The sequence below is a fragment of the Littorina saxatilis genome, linkage group LG11, assembly GCF_037325665.1.
Source record: "Littorina saxatilis isolate snail1 linkage group LG11, US_GU_Lsax_2.0, whole genome shotgun sequence".
Classification (NCBI taxonomy): domain Eukaryota; kingdom Metazoa; phylum Mollusca; class Gastropoda; order Littorinimorpha; family Littorinidae; genus Littorina; species Littorina saxatilis.
Genome location: NC_090255.1, coordinates 26,543,911 through 26,566,410, shown reverse-complemented (window position 1 = coordinate 26,566,410; position 22,500 = coordinate 26,543,911). Strand labels below are relative to the sequence as shown.

The 22,500-nt window shown below is 42.4% G+C and overlaps 1 protein-coding gene across 2 annotated transcripts in view; it reads right to left on the bottom strand.

Annotated features, from left to right (window-relative positions):
- The window catches only part of LOC138980134 (uncharacterized), a 29,233-nt gene extending 9,865 nt beyond the window's left edge, over nt 1–19,368 (bottom strand). For both annotated transcript variants that reach the window (XM_070352964.1, XM_070352965.1), the window contains exons 1-5: nt 19,232–19,368; nt 7,633–7,776; nt 6,150–6,279; nt 3,403–3,606; nt 1–226 (exon numbers count right to left, since the gene is read on the bottom strand). The exon at nt 1–226 is cut by the window's left edge and continues 12 nt beyond it. In XM_070352964.1, coding sequence (XP_070209065.1) covers nt 1–226; nt 3,403–3,606; nt 6,150–6,279; nt 7,633–7,776; nt 19,232–19,270 — 743 coding nt within the window. In that variant the 5' untranslated portion in view covers nt 19,271–19,368. The remainder of the gene's footprint in view (nt 227–3,402; nt 3,607–6,149; nt 6,280–7,632; nt 7,777–19,231) is intronic.
- Nucleotides 19,369–22,500: the final 3,132 nt, after the last annotated feature.

The window sequence follows — 22,500 nt, the reverse complement described above, 5'->3', positions numbered from 1 at the left end:
GTTTCGTCGACCTCAATGCACTTGTAACCACATCCAGTGTTGCAGCAAATCTCGCCATAGTCGCAGTCGTACTCCGTGTAGCATTTTGTCATACACACGTTGTACTTGTAGAACGGGCTCTCGTACGCCGTCTGCTGAGCATACCTACCACGCTTCCTGCCTCTCCTCCTCTTCTTCTTCTGGATTGGGGGGATGTGTACTTTCACCTTTGGGCAGGTAGGATGGGCTGTAGACAATGACAATGACAATTCTTTATTTAACTCATTGTCTTCAGGTACGGATATATCCGGACCCACTCCTATGGCTCTATCTGACCAGGTATGGATATATCCGCTCAGACAGTTAGCTTCAGTCGCTTACTGTAACGTCGATCTAACGCCTGCATTCCAGCGTGTTGAAACACAGTTACTACACAGTTACTACAAGTCTGGGTGACCTGCTGCAGCACAGCTGGTCTCAGCCAAACAAACTTGGTCAACATAGGTGGGGTAGAAGGTGCTAACGAGGGTAATAGAATAAGCAATGATTGCTTTTTTTATATCTGGACTTCGCCTTTAGGAGGGACTTATCTACCATGGCTAAATAATAAACAGACACAGAAAACAATAATAAGTATTTACAGATAAACCCATATCATAAATGTACATAACATGCATCGCACAGGGGAAACGTGCGAGTTTGTTTGTCGTGTGTTAAGTATAGCTTATGAATGCGAAGGTTGCACAACACTGAGACGAAAAACCGAGGTCCCTTCGTGTACACTGCATTGGGGTGTGCACGTTAAACGATCCCACGATTGACAAAAGGGTCTTTCCTGGCAAAATTCTATAGGCATAGATAAAAAAAAATGTCCACCAAAATACCCGTGTGACTTGGAATAATAGGCCGTGAAAAGTAGGATATGCGCCGAAATGGCTGCGATCTGCTGGTCGATGTGAATGCGTAATGTATTGTGTAAAAAATTCCATCTCACACGGCATAAATAGATCCCTGCGCCTTGAGTCCGAGTCTGGAGATACGCGCGCGATATAAGACTTCATATAATAATAATACCATGCACATCAGCATACATTGCATTTAAAAAGCAAGTTGACGAAAAGAGAGAACTATCAAAGGCCCATTCCTGCGCTGCCTGTGTTAACTTCTTCTTCTTCTTGTTGCCGCTACACGTGGAGACCAGTCCAATTGAGAAATGTAGTGGTCATCTGCAGGGACGCCGCCGTGCCGTACAGCTTATCCTGGATGGGAGTCGGCTCCGGCCACATCTTCCTTCTCAACAACTGGAAGTTCCCGCAGTCTTGTAGGATGTGGTGGGTGTCCTGCTCTGCTTCTCCACAGGGACACATCGGGGACGGCACAACTTTCAGCTTTGAGTGGAGGTGTTTGTTCAGCCTGTTGTGCCCTGTTCGCAGCCTGAAGATGGTAACCTGCTCTGGTCTTGTGAGCAGGTGAAGGCTGTCTTTTTGAGCCGGTGTAACACGAAATTTTTACTCCACGAAACATTTACTCCGGAGTAAATATTTCGTACGAAATTCTTACTCCGAGTACACTTTTCGTACGAGAAAAGAACTCCCAAAGGCACGAAAAAATTACTCCCTCCACGAAATGTTTACTCCCCATTTTTTTTACTTCCAGTAAATATCTCGTACGCAAAAATGGGATGCGGGCGAAGGGATAATGCTAATAAGTGATCTCGCGCACACGAATGTCGCGCTACCCTCCCTCCACCCCTTCCACCACCAAGACTAACAGGGGACAAGGGAGTAAACATTTCATACACCTGGCATGAGAAGTTAAATTGCTCGTGTTGGGGTGAAGTAATTTATTCGTTATTTATTCGTCAGGAGAGTAACATTTTTGTACGAACTGTTTACTCGGAACTCACCTGTCTTGGGGAGTAATTTTCTCGTGCAATGGGGGAGTGCTTTTTTCGTAAAGGGAGTAACTTTTTTGTACGAAATGTTTACTCCGGAGTAAAATTCTCGTGGGAGTAATTTTCTCGGGTTACATCGGGGTTCGGAACAGGGCTTTAGTAATGGTATTTAGCTGGGCAAGGCTTGTGTTAACGATTAAGCTCATCCTTTGAGACCTGTGGCCAGGCAGTCAGGCGGGATAAAGGCAATCTCTCCACTTGAGTACGTATCAAAAATCAACAGCTTGTTATGCAGAGTTGAATTTGTGTTTTGTTAATCAATGTCTTGAACGTCACTTGTGGCTCTTAATTAAACAAACATTGATTCGATTGGCTTTACAAAAGAAAATCATTCATCAGAATAAAATATTCTCACACTGCGCAGACAGGAGACTGTTGAATTCGGATCCAAGTGGAGACATTTGTTTTGTTTGTTTGTTTGCTTAACGCCCAGTCCACCACGAAGGGTGATATCAGGGCAGTGCTGCTTTGACATTTAACGTGCGCTACACACAAGACAGAAGTCGCAGCACAGGCTTCATGTCTCACCCAGTCACATTATTCTGACACCGGACCAACCAGTCCTAGCACTTACCCCATAATGCCAGACGCCAGGCGGAGCAGCCACTAGATTGCCAATTTTATAGTCTTTGGTATGACCCGGTCGGGGTTCGAACCCACGACCTCCCGCTCACTGGGCGGACGCCTTACCACTAGGCCACCGTGTTGCGGTTAAGTGGAGAAATGGATTTGTCCCATGTAAAGCCTAGCTTGATCTGAGATGGTGAACTAAATCGTTTTTCTTAACTGTTTAAAGCCGATGCATATTACTCACACACACAAAAAACACCGACCACCAACGACCCCCTCCCCCCTCCCCCTCCCCCGTCCCCATCGCCTTTGAAGTTTGGATATTTGTTAACTGATTGTAAGCCATTTCCAAACTAGCCAAAAGTATTTTTCAAAAAGAAGACCAATGAAAAAGGATGCTCCCCGACAAAAAGAAAAGACAATGAATACAAAATTGAGAGTGAAAAAAGAAGGGTCGAAGCAGCCTGCATACAACTGGGGTTCAACAAAAAATAACTTACTCAAAAAAATAAAAACCCACTCAAATTAAGATTGAGGTGCAAAAAAGAAGGGTTGAGGCAGCCTACATGCAACTGAGGTTAGAAAAAGATAAATTGTGACCCTCCACCATGAAATGAGTCGCATGTCACCTCGCACGGTTCTGCGCTAGGCTTGATATAAGTCCGGAGAGTGTCTGGTAACTGTGTGAGGGTCACCTTAGTCACAGGCTTATAACTCAAACAGTTTCCGTTCTTTTCTAAAACGGTTTTCACCACTGGATAGAGCATAAACAATTCTTTAGGAACATGTGAAAATATGAAAATCATGCAAAGGTGACATGCGACTTATTCCGTGGTGGAGGGTCACAATTGATAAAAAAAAAAAATAAGTAAATAAACTGAAGAAAAAAAATAGCTCACGGTCCATTTCTTTCGGAGCCAGACAGCAGACTCCTTCGACGTTGGTGGGATCCCCGTCGTCGGGGTCGACACACTCGTATCCCATGGGGCAGTCCGTGTCCCCGTCACACACCTTGTCCTCCCCCGTACTCAGGTGGATCACCGGGTTACCCTTCTTGCACACGCTGTACTGCGGACCGTAGTCGTAGTACGAGTCTTCGCTGGCTGCAGGCACAGAAAATAGAAAATAAGATGTTTAAAGTTCTGCGTTCTGAGTTCACTGTCTGTCTGTCTGTTTGTCTGTCTGTCTGTCTGTCTGTCTGTCTATCTGTCTGTCTGTCTGTCTGTCTCTCTCTCTCTCTCTCTCTCTCTCTCTCTCTCTCTCTCTCTCTCTCTCTCTCTCTCTCTCTCTCTCTCTCTCTCTCTCTCTCTTTCTCTCTCGCGTTCACAGCGAAAGACTCAGGGCTTGGAAACATGAATACACGCGTGCATGGAAAACAAACAAAACAATGGGTATCGCCGTATACTGTGGTATACTTTCCCCAGGGAGAAAGCAGCCCGAATTCAAATGAGGATAACCTCACAGGACTATATGAATCTTATCCTCATCCTCATCCTCATCCTTATCGTACGGGGGAAACACATTGCCACATATACTTTTTCCTAAGTTTGTTTTGTTGTTGATTTTTGTGTGTGGAAGTTGTTGGGTTTTTTGTGTGTTTTTTTTTAGTGCAAAAAGCACAGATAGGAGCTAATCCGCACTGGTCTGTCAGTCGTTCATCAAACCAAGTCTTTCGACGTAACTTGTTTCTTCAACAACCCTTCAGGAAAGGGGTGGGGGTGGTGGTGGTGGGGGGGGGGGGGGGGTATATTAATGTGAAAGAAAAAATATAGAACAAAGGAGATCGAATTAAAGCAATTTTTGTATGGAAAAATTCTCAAAATAGTAGACACAAACAAACTATAGACAACCATAATGGGCGTGCTAATTAATATGTGACCCTCCACCACGAAATGAGTCGCATGTCACCTCGCGCGGTTCTGCGCTAAGCTTAATATAAGTCCGGGGAGTGTCTGGTAACAGTGTGTGGGTCACCTTAGTCACAGGCTTATAAGCATAACTCTTTTCTAAAACGGTTTTCACCACTGGATAGAGCATAAAAAACTCTTTATGAAAATGTAAAAATATGAAAATCATGCAAAGGTGACATGCGACTCATTCCGTGTTGGAGGGTCACATATTACAACAGAAATTGAAAAAAAGCATCAGTTTGGCTTTTTTTCCCTGCATATAAGGTAGAACCCCTCTTCGATGTCCAAGAAAATGTAAGAAAATCAGGTCAGAAAAAGAAGAAAGCATTAAAGGTCCTTGTCTACATGTTTATACCGAAATCGCCATTTGACCATTAAAATGCAGAGTCTATTATCTACAATTATCAACAATACACTCCCTTTCGATCAGGAAAGACGAAGCCAGTGTAGCCGTTTGAAAATTCATTGTAGTATTCCAGCGTAGTACTAATAGTAGGATATCCTTATTTGGAAAATGCCAAGCGCAAAACTCCTCTCAAATCCCATGCATTTCGTGCGTTTAAAAAAAGCGTGGACAGCGCTCCAGTGTCAAACTGTTGCTGCACTTATTTGGGCGTGGCTATAAGCATAGTGACATGAATTTGATTGGTCAGTAATTTTAGGCAAAGCACACGTTCTCAGCAAACAGAAAACAAAATATTGGAAGCGTGAGTCACGCTACCCAAAAATAAAATCTTTTTTTACGACCACCTTTAAAATGGAGGTACATTTTTACAGAGGTTATAATCTGAAAAGTTGAAAGAACGAGGTCTTACAAAAAATGGGAAGTTTTAAAATTTAGGTTATAAACTCGAAAGCTGGAAAAGCCGGGTCTTAAATTGGGGGATCTTAAAATGGGGTTTTAAACCGAAAAGCTTTAATACCGATATTTTCAATTTTGGGATCTGAAATAGGCGGTTTTAAACTGGGAAACTGGAAGAGCAAAGTCGTATAATTGGGAGGTTTTAAAATCTAGGTTATAAACTCGAAAGCTGGAAAATCGAGGTCTTAAATTGGGGGTTATAAACTGAAAAGCTTTAATATCGATATTTTCAATGTTGGGATCTCAAAGGTCCTTGTGTACATTTTTATACCGAAATCGCCATTTGACCATTAAAATGCAGAGTCTATTATCTACAAATATCAACAATACACCCCCTTTCGATCAGGAAAGACGAAGCCAGTGTAGCCGTTTGAAAATTCATTGTAGTATTCCAGCGTAGTACTCATAGTAGGATATCCTTATTTGGAAAATGCCAAGCGCAAAACTCCTCTCAAATCCCGTGCATTTCGTGCGTTTAAAAAAAAAGCGTGGACAGCGCTCCAGTGTCAAACTGTTGCTGCACTTGTTTCGGCGTGGCTATAAGCATAGTGACATGAATTTGATTGGTCAGTATTTGTAGGCAAAGCACATGTTCTCAGCAAACAGAAAACAAAATATTGGAAGCGTGAGTCACGCTACCCAAAACTAAAATCTTTTTTTTACATATATTTTTGTTTCTATAACTTTTTCCCCATGGTTCATTCATCATCGATCTGACATAACTTTTTAGCGAAATCTAACCATAAGATTACTGAAAAAAAGCAAAAATGTAGACGGCCACCTTTAAACTGAATGGGGGTTATAAACTGAAAAGGCGAGGTTTTAAATTGGGGGGTCTTAAAATGGAGGTTGCCACTGTACTGTGCTGCCATACCTCTGTTTACACAGACGGGCAGGGTGAAGTTGCAAGCCACATCATCAGGGTCGTTGTTCAGCTTGTCACAGATGTGAGCGACCCGGCAGAACGTCCGTCTCCCATCCTTTCCAGTGGTACACACAAAATGCTGCAACAGACAACGACCACTTTTGTCTGCAGAGAAACATACCTCTTTCATTATCAAAAGACAAGAAAGGTAAGTTGTTGGAACGTTTGTTATTGACAAAACAATACGTTACAGTCACAGATATTTCGACTTTTTCTCGGTCTTTTAAGTGCACAGACAGACAAATTAATATTTATCAAACAAAAAAAAGACTTTTTGTTATCGGAATGTGTATTGATTATCATTTTTTAGAACGTGTCCATAATTAAGCAGTCTGCTTATTAGCGTTCTTAATGTTGTTATTGTTTTAACCGTGTATCAACGAAAATGAATAAAACACGCTAAAACCAAAACCAAGACTTTGCTCTCAAAGGGTGCAGCCGCTTGGGGAGAAGACACAAGCGAGGCAATGATTCATTCATATTTGTATTGCGATTGACCTCTTTCATGAACCTCGCCGCCATCTTGTAAGCGAGTTTTATGGACGATTTTGACATACATTCATTATTTGCATCATAAGTGTTTGTCTCTCTGTCTGCTTAACAGGCCACTGGGTCGACGTACTGTGAATGTCACGTTTTGTGTTGTCAATAAATAAACGTTCCAATTATCTTCAATTCTTGTGGGTTTTTTTCTAAAGAAAATAATTTAAAGGTGCTCCCGGACTTGCCCAGATCAAAATGGGGCGACGGAACTTCTGTCTCCCACCCTTCCCAGTAGTGCACACAAAATGCTGCAACAGACAACGTTGTTGTTGTTGTTGTGGTGGTGGTTGTTGTGGTTGTTGTTGTTGTTGTTGTTGTTGTGGTGGTGGTTGTTGTGGTTGTTGTTGTTGTTGTTGTTGTTGTTGTTGTTTTTTTGGTTTTTTGCATCCTACATACGTGAGAGAGAACACCCATGTAATGACTAAACCAAATCTCTTCACACGTGTGTATATCATGCAAATGATGTCGGGTTAAACTACAGTCTGGCAGGGATCTAATTTTCCACTGCTCATGACGACAAAGTTACCGAGGCAAGCTTCATTTTCTAAACACTTTTGCATTTTCTGTTCTGTCTCGAAGATTTTTGAAAACTTACGCGTGACGCTAAAATTCCTACTGTGGAGTCTTTTTGGGTTTTCAAGTCATAGATTAAACGAGGCTTTGGAAGAGGCCGAGATTCAAGAAGACGCGACTTCAATTTGGACACTTCGACTCCGGGAAATTTGGTACAGAGAGCACACACGTACAGAATACAGGATAAACATAATACTACATGGCTTGCTGTATGATACCAAGTTTATACTTGTTGCATTTTGAAATATTGAAAAACACGCATTTCAATATTGAAAAAAATATATCAAAATAAAACCCGAGATAGTTCAGCTTTTACCTCACAAGGATCGTGGGGTTGTTCCTTCTGCTTCTTCTTGTGGCCGGGACGGTTGTAGCTGTTATCGGGGTAGTAGTCATTGTCCGGAAAGTGATCCTTACCGTAGAACTGACCACTTGCCACTGGAGCTACCACCGCTATCGTCTGCCAACAAAACAAAAAACTATCATTAGTGACATCAGCAACAGCGAGAGCAGCGTCGTCGTCATCATTATCGTCATCGTCTTCGTCGTCGTCGTAATCATCGTCGTCGCGTCGTCATCATCGTTGTTGTCGTCGAGTACGTCGCCATCGTCATGATTATCAGCAGCAGCAGAAGCAGCATCGTCGTCGTCGTCGTCGTCGTCGTCGTCGTCATCATTATTAGCAGCAGCAGCACCACCTTCATTGTTAGTACAGGAATTTAACACAGGGCCTATGGGATCTCAGGTAATTAACGTACTATTCTCTTCACTATTTAAACTTCACAAAACCGTTTGGTATGTATACTGTTCAAAAAAAGAAACGCATAGCTTGTAATATTTGGTTAATTTAGTTATATGGCAACAAGGATATCCACCAAACTGCAGAAAATGTTTATCTGGTCGTCGACCTTTCGTCCATTGCCACAAGTGAGCGCTGCACGTGACGCATGCGTTATCAGTGGCTACAATGTCAAAATTGCTCATTTGGCATGACCACTCGTCATGCTTCATTGTAATCTCGTGAAACTCGGGGAATATTGAGCTCTCACCATGTCTTCCAAAACCCATAAAAGCGGATTGTTCGCCACAAAGAAATCAGACGACAATTCAGCGACGAAAGATGGCCCGATTGAGCAGAGAAGACCGCCAAATTGCATTGGGTCGTTTACAAGCAGGCCAAAGTCAAAGTGCAATCGCCAGGCACTTCCACGTGTCCCAGAGCACCATCAGTAGACTGTGGGTCAGGTTTCAAGCCACTGGCTCCGTTGCTGACTTGCCACGAGCGGGAAGACCAAGGGCGACAACTGCTGCTCACGACCGCTTCATACGGCTCCGCCACCTCCGGAATCGTTTCCTGTCGGCCTCATCTTCTGTCCAGGCTCTTCCCGGGCCACACCGATTATCGGACCGGACCGTGCGGAACCGCCTGCATGAAGCTGGTTTGAGAGCTCGCAGACCTCACAGAGGAGCTGTCCTCACCCGCCGCCATCGCCAGAACCGAGTGCAGTGGGGCAACCAGCACCTTCGCTGGACCGTCCGGAATCACTGGAGACACGTGTGGTTCAGCGACGAGTCCTACTTCCTGCTCCAGCGACATGATGGTCGGAGGAGGGTCTACCGGAGAGTAAACGAACGTTACGCGCCCAACTGTGTGGATGAGGCACCCGTTCATGGTGGTGGAGGCGTCATGGTGTGGGGGGCGATCAATACCGCTGGAAGGAGCACCCTGGTGCACGTCCAAGGGCGCATAACTGCCCAGCGATACGTGGAGGAAATTCTGCGCCCACACGCCCTTCCTCTTCTGGCTGACCAGGATGCCATATTCCAACAGGACAACGCTCGCCCGCACACAGCACGACTCACCACCCAGTTCCTCACCGACCACTATGTCCAGGTGCTTCCCTGGCCATCCATGTCGCCAGACATGAACCCGATAGAACACCTCTGGGATGAATTGGACAGACGTGTGCGCAGGCGAGAAGAAGCGCCGGCAAATCACCGCGATCTATTGCAGGCACTTCAGGAGGAGTGGGACACCATCCCACAGCAAGATATCCGGCATCTGATCCAGTCCATGCCCAGAAGGTGCCGGGCAGTTGTTGCTGCTCAAGGCAGTCACACCCCCTACTGACTTGACAGCCTCGGCACCCAATCGTATTGATTGACTGATTGATTTGAAGATGCAAATGAACTGTGTGTGCATTCAACTGTGTCCATACCAAATTTCAAACAAATAATCTAAATATTGGATTTTCTGTTAATTTTTTCGAAAAATAAAACAAATTTGGCAAGTAGCAACTATGCGTTTCTTTTTTTGAACAGTATATATACAGATCAAATCCTGTAGATTCTAAAAATAAATGGAAAACGTAAATTTCAGTATAGATTCATCTGCCGTTGGCTTTCAGCAGGTAGCTCAAACCCCATGTTTTGGGATTTATATTGCTTTTTCCACTAACGCTGTCCGATATGCGGAGACAAATTTTTTAAGACGACTACAACAACAACCAAACTATCTCATTAATTTTAATTCAAAGAAATACCAAAAATGTGCCTTCGAAAGAGATTGAGATTGGCTATGTGATCAAGGCATGATACATTAACACAGAAAAAAAGAAACATGTAAGGTCACTGCTGTGCAATTCATATGTTGGTGTCTGATTCGTTTCAATATTGTAATTCTTCAGACAGGTTTGTGTGTTAAAACTACGTCAGCCCGGCTCGATCGAGAGTCATAAATCCATCACATTACTCCACGGACAAATCTGCCTGTAAGGTGAACGACATTTCTGTTCACGTTTCGTAGAACAAATGTACACAATCCTTGAAGGATTTGTTCGGTGTAAAACTGCAACATCCCGCCCGTTTTCTTACAAAACGCGGTAGCAGAAAAGAGAAGTGTACTCTTTGAAGGGGAAGAGCCTATGACAAATGGCTCATTTTTATAGAAGGCTAAACTGTAGCCTTCGCCTGTCTCCTGTCTGCTGTAAACCAGCGTGAGGCCGTGACGGAACACAGCTTAGTGGATTTGCAACATCTCCAAAACTGTATTTGCTGGGTAGGCTGATTTTTACATTTAGTCAAGTTTTGACTAAATGTTTTAACATAGAGGGGGAATCGAGACGAGGGTCGTGGTGTATGTGTGTGTGTGTGTGTCTGTGCGTGTGTGTGTAGAGCGATTCAGACTAAACTACTGGACCGATCTTTATGAAATTTTACATGAGAGTTCCTGGGTATGAAATCCCCAGATGTTTTTTTCATTTTTTCGATAAATGTCTTTGATGACGTCATATCCGGCTTTTTGTAAAAGTTGAGGCGGCACTGTCACACCTTCATTTTTCAATCAAATTGATTGAAATTTTGGCCAAGCAATCTTCGACAAAGGCCGGACTTTGGTATTGCATTTCAGCATGGAGGCTTACAAATTAATTAATGACTTTGGTCATTAAAAAACTGAAAATTGTAATTAAAATTATAAAACGATCCAAAATGACTTTTATTTCATTCTTCATCATGTTCTGATTCCAAAAACATATAAATATGTTATATTCGGATGAAAAACAAGCTCTGAAACTTAAAAATATAAAAATTATGATTACAATTAAATTTCCGAAATCGTTTTAAAAACAATTTCATCTTATTCCTTGTCGGTTCCTGATTCCAAAAACATATAGATATGATATGTTTGGATTAAAAACACGCTCAGAAAGTTCAAACGAAGAGAGGTACAGTAAAGCGTGCTATGCAGCACAGCGCAACCGCTACCGCGCTGAACAGGCTCGTCACTTTCACTGCCTTTTGCACTAGCGGCGGACTACGGTCATTGTGAAAAAATGCAGTGCGTTCAGTTTCATTCTGTGAGTTCCACAGCTTGACTAAATGTAGTAATTTCGCCTTACGCGACTTGTTTTGTATGTGTTCAAAAGCTGATCCTATGCGCTGTGGGGTTCTGTTACCGACAAATACGCGGTTGGGTAATTCGTTCTCCAACACTTGGCCTGGTGGACACCGTGTTACGCGATTTTGATCGGGAAACTTGAGCGATGTTAGGCCAAAGAAAAATATATGTTGGTTAAGGGTAACGAGATTAAAACAGATATGGTCAGTAGCTCGGTTTCTTTTTTTTCTTTTCTTTGTTTGATTAAATGTAGTCGATTTTAACGTAGGTTACTTCCCTTAGTCTCGGCATGGTTCGCAAAGTGTGCCAAACGTTTTTGGTTTTTTGAGAAATGACAAAAAAAGTTTTAGGGTCGGCGGGAAAAAATAGGGTCGGTCCGGTTAGCGTAAACCAACATATATTTTTGTTTGGCTTTATTAAAATTATGTAAAAGATGGAATTCCCATAATGTTGCTTTGACTGCAAGAAAAATAAGTAGGAATATTTGCATCTACTTATTGTTTACATTTACGAACATTTAGAAATGCACATCTTAAGGACCGGCACGGTTGGCCTAGTGGTAAGGCGTCCGCCCAGTGAGCGGGAGGTCGTGGGTTCGAACCCCGGCCGGGTCATACCTAAGACTTTAAAATTGGCAATCTAGTGGCTGCTCCGCCTGGCGTCTTGCATTATGGGGTTAGTGCTAGGACTGGTTGGTCCGGTGTCAGAATAATGTGACTGGGTGAGACATGAAGCCTGTGCTGCGACTTCTGTCTTGTGTGTGGCGCACGTTATATGTCAAAGCAGCACCGCCCTGACATGGCCCTTCGTGGTCGGCTGGGCGTTAAGCAAACAAACAAACAAACAAAGCATATCTTAAGGATAGCAGATGATGTGACGTACGTGGATTTAAATACAACTTAAATATTCGAAAAGACAGATGAATAAATAACATGTGCTATCTAAACCGTGTGTACAGTATCATTAACTACGTGGGATAAGACGTTCGCTCAACGCAGACTCATGCCAAAATCAACTCCCTGACCGTTTGCTGTGGTGAACAAAAACAAATGATGAATTAATTTCCTAAAAAGCCAGTTGTCGCTTTTACAATAATGATTCATTAAAAAAAATGTGCGCAGAGAGCAGGTAGGTTGTTCATGTTTGCTAAAAGCTTGGCCAGATCTGAGATGATTACAAGACGGAAGGAATGTGCCTTTGTTTGTTTGTTCGTTCATGGGCTGGAACTCCCACGGCTTTTACGTGTATGACCGTTTTTACCCCGCCATTTAGGCAGCCATACGCCGCTTTCGGAGGAAGCATGCATCTCACACGGCATAAATAGATCCCTGCGCCTTGAGTCTGGAGATACGCGCGCGATATAAGACTTGTTTCTATAACCCACCGAACTCTGACATGTATCACGGGTTGATGTTGATGTTTTAGGAAACGCGTATTAGGAAATGCCCTCGGTACACACGCGGCTTACTGCCCGCTACTTATTCTGCTTACCCTGCAAAATACCGCTTACTCAGCTACGATTGTACTACGCGATGGCCAAGAGAATTTGTCTGCGTCAGGTTTGCCTTCAACGTACACACAGGCACACACTAAAAAAACAATAATAATACACTATAATAATAACATCAATATCAACCCGTGATACATGGACTACAGGATCTTTTTCGTGCGCACTTGGTCTTGTGCTTGCGTGTACACACTGGGGTGTTCGGACACCGAGGAGAGTCTGCACAGAAAGTTGACTCTGAGAAATAAATCTCTCGCCGAACGTGAGGACGAACTCACGCTGACAGCGGCCAACTGGATACAAATCCAGCGCGCTACCGACTGAGCGACATCCCCGCCCGGAATGTGCCTTTAAATGTAGACAACATCAGCAAGTAAGAGGTGAATGAATGAGAGGATTTATTTATTGAGTTGCTAATAGCAGGCACTTGCAATGTATAGGCCTACCCACCCAACCACCGACCCTTACCCTACAGACACAATTTGACTGAAAGTGTGAATTACGAATTCTATTTTTAAAAGAAAAAAAAGAAGAAAAAAAAGAAGAAAAAATTCAAAAAATATAACAACTTGCTACATCATAAATATTTGATCAACTAAATCGTTGAAATTGTTTAATTCAAGTCTTTTCCATTTATTTGTTATTGCTTTACTTTTAGTCTTTTTTCTGAATTTTATCGATAAGTAAATAAATAAATAAATAAATTGTTTTTCTCTAATAACATCCCCAAAGTGTAATCTCAGCTTTGCAAATATTTCATATGCAACTGTTAAAGTAAAAATAAAACAACAAGATAATTGCCTAAGAAGAAAGAAAAAACAGCAGGAAGAGTATAACTTTCGATGGGAACATAGACCATTATAATGTATTCCAATAGAGAATACTTGTACGTTGCACATCAGTGGCTTCAAACAGCAGCACAGTGGTTTTTTTTATATTTGTACAAATAAAGCAAAAGCAGAAGTTCGTAAAATCTATAAATGAAAACATACGAGTTTAGTTTGAGAACTTGAGTACCACTGGTTTTAGACAAACACTTCCCCCAAGTTGTCTGTCAAAATCAACAACACTTTCTTCTTCTTCTTCTTCTTCTTCTTCTTCTTCTTCTTCTTCTTCGGTCATGGGCTTAGACTCCCACGTTCTCTCATGTTTTTAGCACGAGTGGATTTGTACGTGTATGACCGTTTTTACCCCGCCATTCAGGCAGCATACGCCGATTTCGGGGGAGGCATGCTGGGTATTTTCGTGTTTCTACAACCCACCGAACTCTGACATGGATTATTTGTGCTTGCGTGTACACACGAAGGGGGTTAAGTCACTAGCAGGTCTGCACATAAGTTGACCTGCGAGATCGGAAAATGCTCCACTCTTAACCCACCAAGCGGCAGCGACCTGGATTCGAACTCACGACCTTCCGATTAGGAGGCCGACGTCTTACCACCACGTCACTGCGTCCGTCCAACGACACTGTTTCTTGTCGGAAAAGAAACGCTTAAACTCAATAAATAGACTTTCATACATTCAATGGATCCAAAACGGGGCCTTGTGCTACTACATCACAATGCAAAATAGACATAAGAATTGCAGCGGAACCGTAAAAAGCTGTCATAACATCATCCACTTTGTCTTTTTTTTTTAAAGTAGAGCATTGTCTTTTTGGGCTACCTGCTGAGCCCAAGGAAACATGAAGTTTATCGGCTTGCACTTTGTTCGCTTTTATTTCCTCCCGACTGTCAAAAACAATCTACAGCTTGAATCCCCGAAACGTGAAGGCAACTGACAATGAACTGTAATATTGACATTCCCTTTCACTTCCGTCAAAAACGTCAAAAACAAAAGTGTGTTGTTGATTGCTAGTTTTCTTCATGTCTGTAGCCTTGCATTAGGCCAAAAAAAAAGTGTGGTTACGGTAACATAGCCAAAAAAAATAGGGTAGGTAGGTAGGCAATCACTTTTTTTTTTTAACTTTTTTTTCTAATGTGTACAAATTAAACCTACTTGACAGGGAAATAAGTGTGCGACTCGGGCGCTTTCGCTTTCATTGCGTTTTTTGCACTCGTTTTTTTTTTGGTGACAAATGTAATAAAAAGTTATAGGATCGGCCCCTAAAAATAGGGTAGGTCGGGTTACCGTAACCACACCTATTTTTTTTTTTTTAGGCCTTAATATCCTGTTGATGCTTGGTCACTGTGAAGATAAATCGTAAAGCCTGTCCTAATCTGGGCGAAGACAGTCGACTAAGGCCAAAAAAAAAATAGGTCTGTTTACGGTAACATAGGCCAAAAAAATAGGGTCGGTAGGTCGGGATTTTTTTTTTTTTTTTTTTTCCCAAAAACCATATTTTTACGTTATTTTGCCAAAAAAACAAGTTTTTTTTATTTTTTTTCCCAAATGCCAAAAAAAAGTCTAGGGTCGCGCGAAAAAACTAGGGTCGGTCGGGTTACCGTAAACAGACCTATTTTTTGGGGGGGCCTAAGCGAAGTATACTTCGCGAAGCTGGTCGAAGGAAGCTTTAGAACTAAGTCGACTTCGGTTTCAAGTAAAGACCGCCTGAAGGAACAGTGGAGGCCATCCGTCTCTGGAGTCTCGTCAGCCTCTTGTTACGGTATTCTGCCCAGAGAAGTCGACTTGAGCCGGCAGTCTGCAAAACTCGGAAACTTTCTTATAAATCGGCGAAAAAATTGTCGCCATTGCGGCAGATATGCTCATCTTATATTTATTGTGTTTCACAATGAGGGGAATCTGACGACAAGGACTACCTTATTTCTACCAAAAATTGCCGAACTTTGTTCTAATCATTGTGACGAATTTGCCGAAGAAAAAGTCCTAGCAACGTCTCCGTTATCATTTCCTTTTCCTTTTTAACTGGGATGTGTTATAACAATACTTTAGCCATTAACGTATATATCGATTGAACATTGGATTGTTCTTCTTTGAGTCATATGACGTCAGAGTCCGACAAAAACTCATATTCAGGCGGCTTGCCGAGACTACAAGAGACTGATGTCTGTGTTCGTGTTATCGTGAAAATTAACAGGAATTTCCACTAAAACCGATTGATACATAAATGTTATTTGTATTTTTGGCCAAAATATGACATTTGACACAGATCTCGACAGTCAGGATCACCCTTAATGCTGGCGCAGTCTCGGAGGAACCCTTGTTGTCTTGATCAGTGTGAAATGTCATATTTTTTTCAAAATACGAATAACATTTACTATTTATTTTGCTTATCTATCTTATTGTTTTTGTATTGTACTAAAGGTACAAAGTAGTCGGCAACCACATTTTGCTAAAGATTCTGTCCAATCCACAAAAGTGGCCTCACTGTAAGAAAAAAAGAAAATTATGATGAATAGAAAATACATAGTGCTCAGTTTGTTTGATCGCATTAGAGTGAAATATTAGAGATATTGACCCCTCTGGTGCCAGCTCTATCAGGGCGGTGTCGATAAATAAATCCCTGCGCCTTGAATATGTGCGCGATATAAATTGCATCAAAAAAGAAAAAAGAAATAAATCCCTGCGCTTAGAACTGTACCCACGGAATACGCGCGATATAAGCCTCATATTGATTGATTGATTGATTGATTGAGTTGTGTAGTCAAGCGTAGTTGGGTTTTTTCAAGACACTTTGATGCTGTATTTGCCCTAAACAATTGCATTTGTTTCAATTATACTTTAAAAAAAATGTATCTCAGTCATTGTCAATCAAATTATAGTCTCGATCACATGTTCTGATTTTTCTTTCTTTTTTTAGAGAGAGAAACTAAAATGACGGTTAAAAAGGAGACACTGAGCATTACTTGAAATTGACGTTGTCGGTCTTCCTTAAATGCCCAGTCTGCCTTAAATGGTTTACAGAACAATTTTTATCTTCTCACGAAAAATTAGTTATAGCCTTATGGTTCACACTTGCAATTGCATTTAATAGCATTACATGACACAGTTTGTTTGAATGTCTATTTAGCTCGCGTAAACCACACACCAGTGTTCACCCCTGAGCCATCGTGGACCGGTGTGATTTGTTTGTTTGTTTGTTTGCTTAACGCCCAGCCGACCACGAAGGGCCATATCAGGGCGGTGCTGCTTTGACTTATAACGTGCGCCACACACAAGACAGAAGTCGCAGCACAGGCTTCATGTCTCACCCAGTCACATTATTCTGACACCGGACCAACCAGTCCTAGCACTAACCCCATAATGCCAGACGCCAGGCGGAGCAGCCACTAGATTGCCAATTTTAAAGTCTTAGGTATGACCCGGCCGGGGTTCGAACCCACGACCTCCCGATCACGGGGCGGACACCCGTGTGATCCACTTTCCTTTTTTTCACAATTTAGTCGTCAGTTTGTGATTTCAATGCGACTCGCTGGTATCTTCAATTGCACGTTATTGTGTACCTCTGATTCTAAAACGCAACAAACGGCTGCGAGTCACACGAACGTATCGGCGGCGGTTGGCTTCAAAAAAGCAAGCGTTATGCAGAAAATTCGTCTGCTACGGGAAACACGACCTTGCGTCAACTGCTTCCGGGCTCCCTTTTTTCAAAGTTTCAAAACTTTGATTTGTACTGATCTTGTCTTGATGAAAAAAGAATTATTTTATGATTTAAGAATGTTTATTTAACAAGCTGTCAAATTATTATTCAGATTTTAAAAGTTAGGTCTAGCGTCAAAACGAGGTGTCCGATTTTTCTCATTGTAGATCCGGCTGGCCACGACAAATTAAATTCTTTGAAAAAAGCTCGCTCTTTACGGAGGGCACTAGGATGTTCTCAAGCGGTGAGTGTTTAAACGAAAGGGTGTCTGTACCGTGTGTAAAAGCCTGACAGTGTCTGTGACCAGAAACTGATGGTTTACGGGAAGCTGAGTGTGCCTTTACGAATCCTATATTGTTCTTTGCATTAGCTTCGGCTTGTTTGTTTTTCAGTGGGAGTATTTACCGGCTGTAATCGGGATCGACAGACGACTCAAGCAATAATTATTGTTTAAATGCGTTTGGCATCGTCTGTAATCCGTCCAATATAAAATCGAAGAAAGAGAGAATGATTGCTTATGCTATGGCTTAAAAATGACAAAAACGACCTGAAACAATTTAAATTTAAACAAATATTTAAACTAAACATACACCAAAAATGAAATGACCATCACAAAAGGGTTTGAAACCTGTATATGTTTGAGATTTTCGTGTGTGAAGGGATGATACTTTAAACTTAAGAAAATAGCCACATTTCAAACAAATACTTCCGTACTATTCCTTTCATTCTGTCGCATGTATTTGCCCGTTTAAAACAGCATATCTCTTTCGGATAGGGGAATTCTATTTAGGTGTGTTCTTCAAACTTTGTTTATATCTTAAAACTAGATGAATACCCGCTTCGCCGGGTACGGCTTCGCCGGGAAGAAGTCGAGCCGAATACCCGGCTGCGCCGGGGACCCGGCTTTGCCGGGTGTACGCCGGCTTTGCCGGCGCACCGCACGAAGGAAGGGAGATAAACGCGCAAAACACTGGAGAAGAGTAATACCCGGCTTCGCCGGGACAGTGACCTTCTAAAAATAGTATAACGGGAATATGGATTGAGCGTTGTCGACAGTGACCTTCTAAAAATAGAAACGGGAATATGGATTGACGCCACACGAAGGAAGGGAGATAAACGCTGAAAACACTGGAGAAAATAAGGAAGAGTTACTGGGAATGGATCCAGAGAAAAACCAAAATCGGTTCAGCGCTGGGCGCTGAGAGCACGTGTTCAAATATCTCATCGACCAGGTTGTGTCCGGGGTGGACCTGAATATGGCCACCAAATTTGAAAGAGATCCATCGAGAACTTTGGACGTGCATCGCGGACACACACACACACACACACACACACACACACACACACACACACACACACACACACACACACACACACACACACACACACACACACACACACACACACAAGTCGTATATATATATATATAGAAGCACATTTTTTTTCCATCTTAGAAGCCAAACTGCATCCCTTACAATAATGAATCCGATAAATCCGAACAGAACCATTGTTCCTGAAATAGACCATTTGTTTAACAAAAGTAAGTCACATTTCTTTCTTTCTTTATTTGGTGTTTAACGTCGTTTTCAACCATTCAAGGTTATATCGCGACGGTAAGTCACATTTAAAACGGCACTTTTTCAATTGGTGAACATATAAGGACACACAATATATCAATGTAGAAAAACACCAATGTGTACAGTGATATGACCATGTCTATATGCTATGAAATGTGTTGTCATAGTTAAATCATAACAATCAAACTAGAAAACAATAATCGAAAGGAAAAAACACTCCTTGTTGAAAAGTAGCAATAGTATACAAACCATTCACCCAAGCCGGATTAAAAAAACCATAAGCCTCATTATGATTTGAATATTAAACCAACATAACGATATATTATACATATCATCCGTGAATAAATTTGAATAGATAATTAGCCGGGGGTATTAGAAGACTTATCAGCTTACCACCAGGCCCAGAAGCACGCCAGCTGTCAGAGGAGACATGGCGACCACTAGTCATAAAATGGGACGGCGCTCTTCTTTTCTATCCCGATCCAAGTTTTATATCACAGTAGCAAGTCCATCACAACCGCATTGTCCAATCGCTGTCTGAGATTGGAGAAAATGGAGGCGTCCAACCGGTTGGGTTTTATATGAACCAAAATTGTTCGTGCACGCCTACTTTTTGTCCAGGAAAGGGCAACAAATGTCAGTTTTCTATCTGTCGGAAATAGTTTGGCATTTTAGGATAATCTGGTCCATAGCAAGCGGAGCAGTTTAAGCCAGGCAAAATGGTGCAAATGTGAGACCGCACTTATGATCCCTGAAAACAACGCGCGTACGTGCGAGGACGCACGCACACTCGCACCTGTACCTCCGCCAAAACGCACAAAACATAAACACACGCGCGCACGCACAAACACACACACAAACACACACACACACACACACACGCACACACACACAAACAAACAAACAAACACACACACACACATACTAACACACACACACACACACTAACACACACTAACACACACACTAACGCACACACTAACACACTAACACACACACACATACACACACACACACACTATCAAACACACACACTAACACTAACACACACACACACACACACACTATCAAACACACACACTAACACACACACACACACACACACACTAACACTAACACACACTTACTAACACACACAGAGAGACGGGGGTGGGGGGCTTGGCTATTAAGAAAAAATGGAGATCTGAGACAACTGCTCCAAAGAGTTCACTCCGTAGAACGTGTTTGTTTGTTTGTTTGTCAGTTTGACTGTTTGTTGTGCGGTTTTATTTCATTCGTTGTGTGTGCTTTGTTTCATCCAATATGGCTGACACAATTTTGAATATGTCATACATAATACACGTTCATTAATCAGGACTAGTTTGGGCCTGTTTTATGGTCTTGTTTGTTGATCCTACACTATATTTAGGTACACTTAGCGGACTGATATTCACTAAAGTTGCACGTATTCGGTAAACTTCGTGCTTGAGTTCCAAAATGGACAAATACCGATAATAACTCTGTCGGAATAAAAAAACAAGAAAGGTAGGTTGTTGGAACGTTTGTTATTGACAAAACAATACATTCACAGATATTTCGACCCAACGGTCTTTTAAGTGAACAGACAAACAAATATTCACACAAAAATTATCTTGATAGTTCTATCAGTTTACAACAACCTACTTTTACAACGTTCCAACAACATACCTTTCTTGTTTTTTGATTCTGAATTTTGGAACGTTGACAGTCTCTGTGTTTGTTTGTTTGTTTGCTTAACGCCCAGCCGACCACGAAGGGCCATATCAGGGCGGTACTGCTTTGACATATAACGTGCGCCACACACAAGACAGAAGTCGCAGCACAGGCTTCATGTCTCACCCAGTCACATTATTCTGACACCGGACCAACCAGTCCTAGCACTAACCCCATAATGCCAGACGCCAGGCGGAGCAGCCACTAGATTGCCAATTTTAAAGTCTTAGGTATGACCCGGCCGGGGTTCGAACCCACGACCTCCCGATCACGGGGCGGACGCCTTACCACTAGGCCAACCGTGCCGGTCAGTCTCTTTGTTTTTGGATTAACTCTGTCGGGTTTGTATGGGTCGTGAAAGAGGTTTTTTTCTTGGAAACATTGAGGAAAGCTTTGCCACGTGACATTTGGCCAGCAACAAAAAAACTCTGTTTACGGTAACATAGGCCCAAAATATAGGGTCGGTAGGTCGGGATTTGTTTTCCCAAAAAAACATATTTTTAAGTTATTTTGCCAAAAAACAAAGACTTTGTTTTTTCTTTTTTCTTTTCTTCCCCAAATGCCAAAAAAAAGTCTAGGGTCGCGCGAAAAAATAGGGTTTTTGCCTTATAGCCCAGTCACTAACGAGCCAGCGGCGTTTATCAACACGTACTCCCCGTGCACGCGTGTAGACGCGCCGATGATGTATTGTTTAACGCCCTCACAGTAAAACCATTAGGGGCATGTTCCCGGGTTTGAAAGATGGTTAAAAAAATTTTTTTAAAAAGACAGAAAAAAGCTAAAAATTAAAAAGCGCCGATCGCTAGTGACTGGCCTATAATGTTGAAGATACATTTGTATAAAATTGGTGTCGTTTGTCGTTCATGTCAAACTCGCCATAAAACCTCTCCATAAATGGTGCCTTTAGACACCATAAAACGGGAGTACAATCATGTACCGAAAATAAAAAAAATAGAAATGTTTGTTTATAAAACGCCACTGCTGCAAGGTCGCTTACACTTACCACTTGGATCGTACCCACATTTCGGAGAGTGTAAGTGACTATTAGCGACCCTTAAACACCCCAGGATTACCATCATTCTGTCTCCTGAGAACCACCAGAAAGGAGTTCCCGTGTTTTTTCCCTCACCTGCCGGCCATATTCTTGCACCAAATGCGGCAAGGGCGACAACAAAGTGCAAAGTTTACACCGAGCGGTACTAGTTATGTCCCTTGATTGAAGGTTTAATGGCCGCTTGGAAGGGAAGGTAACATAAAAAGTGTTTTGTGTGAGACCGATGCGAGCGGGGGGTCGAATCCGACAAGGAAATGGTAACGGTAGGAAGGGGGACGGGCGCAGTGGCGTGGTAGTTAAGACGTCGGCCTCCTAATCGGGAGGTCGTGAGTTCGAATCCCGGTCGCTGCCGCCTGGTGGGTTAAGAATGGAGATTGTTCCGATCTCCCAGGTCAACTTATGTGCAGACCTGCTAGTGGCTTAACCCCCTTCGTGTGCACCCGCAAGCACAAGACCAAGTGCGCACGGAAAAGATCCTGAAATTCATGTCAGAATTCGGTGGGTAATAGAAACACAAAAATACCCAGCATGCTTCCTCCAAAAGCGGCGTATGGCTGCCTAAATGGCGGGGTTAAAACGGTCATACACGTAAAAATCCACTCGTGCACAAAGACGAGTGTACGTGGGAGTTTCAGCCCACGAACGCAGAAGAAGAAGAAGAAGAAGAAGGTAGGAAGGGGAATAGACCACTGTTCGACTGTTGATCTACTTGCTGTTTAGCCCGGATGTCAGGGTTAAACGTTTTTTCAACAGTGCGACATCAGGTTTTAGAATATAAACAAATATGACGGTATTATGCAGTTCCCCGATGAAAATTATCCGTCAATGTGGAGTTATTTCAACAATGCACAAGCCTAAAAAACTGAAAATTCAGAAA